This window comes from Lygodium microphyllum, unplaced genomic scaffold (assembly GCF_053477565.2).
Source record: "Lygodium microphyllum isolate KBCC unplaced genomic scaffold, Lygodium_microphyllum_v1.1.10 scaffold_31, whole genome shotgun sequence".
In the NCBI taxonomy this organism is placed as follows: domain Eukaryota; kingdom Viridiplantae; phylum Streptophyta; class Polypodiopsida; order Schizaeales; family Lygodiaceae; genus Lygodium; species Lygodium microphyllum.
Genome location: NW_028229514.1, coordinates 21,286,413 through 21,290,915, shown reverse-complemented (window position 1 = coordinate 21,290,915; position 4,503 = coordinate 21,286,413). Strand labels below are relative to the sequence as shown.

The 4,503-nt window shown below is 41.8% G+C and overlaps 1 protein-coding gene across 1 annotated transcript; it reads right to left on the bottom strand.

Annotated features, from left to right (window-relative positions):
* Window positions 1–305: 305 nt before the first annotated feature.
* Window positions 306–2,408, bottom strand: LOC148009402 (ricin B-like lectin EULS3). Its single transcript, XM_087673614.1, has 4 exons — window positions 2,125–2,408; window positions 1,876–1,998; window positions 888–1,146; window positions 306–524 (listed from the first exon to the last, which is right to left on the bottom strand). Coding segments are annotated over exons 1-4 (552 nt in total). The 5' UTR covers window positions 2,293–2,408; the 3' UTR covers window positions 306–522.
* Window positions 2,409–4,503: the final 2,095 nt, after the last annotated feature.

The window sequence follows — 4,503 nt, the reverse complement described above, 5'->3', positions numbered from 1 at the left end:
AATTTTTAAGAACAAGTAGATAGAGGTGAGGTCTATTATCATGAATCTTAAGCAGTTTCCATGGCTCCTGAACACCCCTGTATGGCAATGGTCTAAGCATGCAATGCCCACTAAGATAAACACACATGCCAAGTACAATGTTTCAAACAATTATGTAAAATAAGCACCATGTGTTAAAACATTTAATCCCACAGGGATTCAAAGACTACCATGAAGATAGCATATAGTTCCGTTATGACCTGCAAGGAAAAATATAAAAGCATAGGCAAAAATACAGGACAAAACGGGCGCTTAGGAGAGTACAATTTCCAAAAGCCAAGAGAAATAGCAAGTACTATTAAGTGATGAGGACTACAAGGTGATTATGAGTAAGCACTCGTCAGACAAAACCAAGGCAACAAGATAGATCTTGGTTTTGGTATAGATCAACTCCATGAGCTGGGTATGGTAAGCTATCATCTAAAGCATGTATGTCCAAAGCCAGACAAGCCAGTCCTCATCTCCTGGCCACGTTCAAGATGATCCTGTCAAGCATTAACACGATCTGCCATTAGAATCGACAAATCAACAAGGAGCAGCCGAGATCACTCTCAGTCATACACATAAACCTGCTCTAAATAGCATGTACAGACACATTTACCTTATAAACTTTGGAGGGTTTTTTCTATAATTGCATGCATTTGGACAAAATATTGTAAAGGTTGATGGGATCCTTGTGCCCCATTACAGATATTTGCTATTTTCAAAATTGAATTTTTTGCAAAATTCAAGGTCCTAAGACATGCTTCCAATTTTTTCAGGATTTTTTTATATTTCTGTAATTCACTTTTACATCAAACCTCAGATTTCCATGTGAAGCATAGAGTTTTGAGAATTTGAATACTCACATAGAGGGAATACTTTCCAGAGCTGATAGTCATTTTCATGCCATGTGTCAAGGAGTACAGGGGCGCCCTCCTTGAGCACATGTGCAGACTTGTCAGAGTGGTGGAACAAAGATTTCTTCTCTTCCTTGTGGTGGACTGTCAAGTTAAGAAGAGTGTCGCTTGCCATGCGCACCGTCCTGAATCCCTCTCCAAAGTCCTGGCTCTCTGTCCAGAGAATGTCTTCATCCAACATACCTGGATGGTAATCAACCAGGAAGACCTGCATATCACCAACAAGCTCATATCAAGTTTCCACATACAGAAAAAACACACACACACACACACACAAGTGTAACCAGCAGTGCCACCACATGATGGACTACCAATGTCATCAAAATCAAAGAGAGCTTCACTTTCACAATAAAGGTCATGGCAACAGTCCCCATCATCATGCAGCCACCTTATACAATCAGCCGTGACATCATTCCCCATTACCACTGTCATCATACACTCCAACCATCAAGCAGCAGTGCAACCACATGATGGACTACCAGTATCATCAAAATCAAAGAACTTGCACTTATACAGCTAGTACCAGTTGCCCACAACGTAACCCCATGCTTGTGTACCAATGCCAACAAGAGAATGCACTTTGGCCATGGCACCATGCTCCATCGACATGTTGCCGTCGTCCACTCCCAGCATCAACTATCCATGAGAATACATACAAGAGGTGGAAGGAAATTTGGCATTTTTGGCTTGGGCATCATGCACATGGCATTGCACCATGGTGTCAACTTACATGTCAACAACCAATCACCCATAACATAACAGAAGCCCATCGCATCCCCCTCTGTTGTGATGCGGGCAGCCATAACTTTGCAATGGAGCAGACGCGTCACTGCAGGGAAGCAAACAGCAGAGCAACCCTAGCGTGTACCTCATAGAGGCCAAATGTTCACATCACACACGCTAACCTTTCAAAGCAATGCACAGGAGGAGCACTTACATGGTGCCCTTTCTCCTTTCCGTGCTTGAGAACCTTCCTGACTGCTTGATTGACAAGGGCAAAAGCAGGGCTGCCATAGTTATCTTTGGTGCGCTCACCATAGGAGGTATCCTTGAACCAGAGCTGAAAGAGAAGAGGAGGACAACAGGAGTCAGGATGCTAGAGATGATTCGAGTCAGACAAAATTGACATACACGTATTCAGAGTCACGCACGCACGCGCGCGCGCACACACACAGAGGGAGGTGACCTGGGTAGGATCATCGGAGTCAGCTGGGGCCAAGACAGGCTGATCGTTGCGGACAGCGAGGTTGAGGGTCTTGTCGGCCTTGCAGATGATCTTCACGAGCTGAACTTGGGGGAAACCCTCGCCGCCGCAACAGCCATGGCCGCTCTGGTGATGATGGTGGGAGGCCATAATTCTCACTTACAACACTCGGCAAGGCAGAAGAGAACACAAGAATGGCTGGCGATGTGTCACAACACTCTCCTAGGGAGCTTCTGGCGCAGGACATATCCATGGGTTTTGGATGCATGCGTATATATAGGCCCAAGACCCCTACAGATAGACACAGTGACAGTGTTACACGGAGAAATCGAGAGAGAGAGAGAGAGAGAGGCGCGCGCGCAAAGCACGAATACTGTGGCACAGGCCACTGACCAATCTCAGCCCGACACGTGGGGATCTGTCGAATCTTGTGTCCTTTCACTGGGAGGTCCACATCCCGCGACATCTCAATTCCGCTCTCCCCTCCAGAGTCCAGAGAGAGAAGATTTGGTGCGATCTTTTTGTTTGTCTTTCTCTTTCCCCTGCTGCTATTTTCCACGTCTGCTAATGGGGCACATTCACACATCGCGTGCACATGTGTGTGTGTGTGTGTGTGTATACTAGCTAGCCATTGTCGAGTTATCAACTCCCCGTTGTATATACTACTGTAAACTTTGAATAGATTCGAGAAGAGACACTAGCAAAATCTTCCCACGATAATAAAAACAGTAGAATGTTTTACACTTTTATAGAACCTTGTAGAACTTTTAAAGTTTCATGTGAAATTAGAGTCGGCCCACATCTACTTAGATTGGCCTAGGCATGGTCAATGTAATCAAGTTAAAGCAAGTGTGGCTAGTGCTTAACTTGTACTCCTCAAAAGTGTAAGGAGGATCACTAAAAATAACAATACTAAGTAAACTAATGCCAAGAGGTATATTCCACTGTGGATTTCGTGAGGTTTTTTTGTGGATTTCGTAAAACTATATGATTTGTCGGGGCTCATACACAAGGTGGATTCCTTGTGCGAGAAGTTGACGAGGACATCTGTCCATTTCGGGCGTCATATTAATTTAATGTGCACATGGGTAATTCCACAACGGGTGATTCCGTAAAAATACATATTTAAATTAATGGACATTTATAAGTTTAGAGTGCACTAGTATTAAATTAAGGTTAGGACAGAGTTCCAACCTATTTATTTATTTTGTAGCTAAAAACTACTAGATATTCACTTTTGTGGGTTTTATCTTATTATTTTCTAACAATTGTGAATGCTTCAGTTGATGTGTAGAGCAGGCAACGATGGCGTTGGGAAGCACCGGGCGATGGCTTGTATTCAAATTACCTAGAAGAATTATTTGATGGTGCACTTCTTATTACTAAAGGTATGGCATCAATATTTATTTAGGCGCACTTATTATTTTGTATGCGCATAGGCGCTTGGTTTAATAAATATTTCATTATTGGACATTGTATTTGGGCACAGCCTGACTTTTTGGATGCCCAAACACTTTATTCTTTATTGGGACAAAAGCAAACATAAAAGCCAAAGCATGCTAATTGTAAATTGGGCTATTTTTTAGCTTGGAGATTAATAAATTTATTAATACATGCCTTGTGAAGCGCTCACACAAGGCATGGAGGGAGATTGTACCAAATTTGTCTTTTTGTCTTATGTCATGCAAACCTTTGTTCTTGCTTTATGAGCTTTTGTAGAGTTCTTTTTTCTTGGGGACCTTCTAGCATTCACTACACGTGCATACAACGCACGCATACAACATCCGATTTGCGCACCATAAACTCCTCCACGTTTGACTACATGGAAACACGTACACATGCCTCTATGTGTATGTATGGAGAAATGATTTAATGTGTTATATGTGATGTATGTGGGGTTCACACAAGCATTGGCTAAGGACTCCTGTGTGCCTGCACTTTTTTTCCAAGCAAAGCCCCGCCATGATCAATAAATGAACTTAGTCATGGTAAGGCTCTCAATCGCAATAAAAGTCCCAAAAACCCTCAAAAAGTTTAAAAAAATATTTTTTTAAAAAATAGTTATAAAAATCACAAATACTTATAATTTTATTCAAAATCCCTCTAAAATTTTGGAATGAAGGTGTTTATATTCACTACCAATAATATTATTAACGTAGATTTCCTTCCTTCTAGAGCTATTTCAAATTTCAAATAGAATTTTCAAAATCATTTGAGAAGAGACAAGGGAATATTTAACTCTTCCCATTTGAAGGATACCAAATTTGGCAAGTTGATAAGGTATTTGGATTGCCCAATTTTTGTTGGGATCTCTTTTACACTAGAGTTGGATTGGCTCTTCCAAAGAATTGCAAGGAAACT

Bases quoted from the DNA above. Each gene is read 5' to 3' on its own strand.
- LOC148009402 (XM_087673614.1), bottom strand. From the start codon at position 2,292: ATGGCCTCCCACCATCATCACCAGAGCGGCCATGGCTGTTGCGGCGGC. The intron at 1,999-2,124 runs GTCACCTCCCTC...CTTCTCTTTCAG, and splicing joins ACTCCGATGATCCTACCCAG to CTCTGGTTCAAGGATACCTC. The intron at 1,147-1,875 runs GTAAGTGCTCCT...GGTGATATGCAG, and splicing joins GAAAGGAGAAAGGGCACCAT to GTCTTCCTGGTTGATTACCA.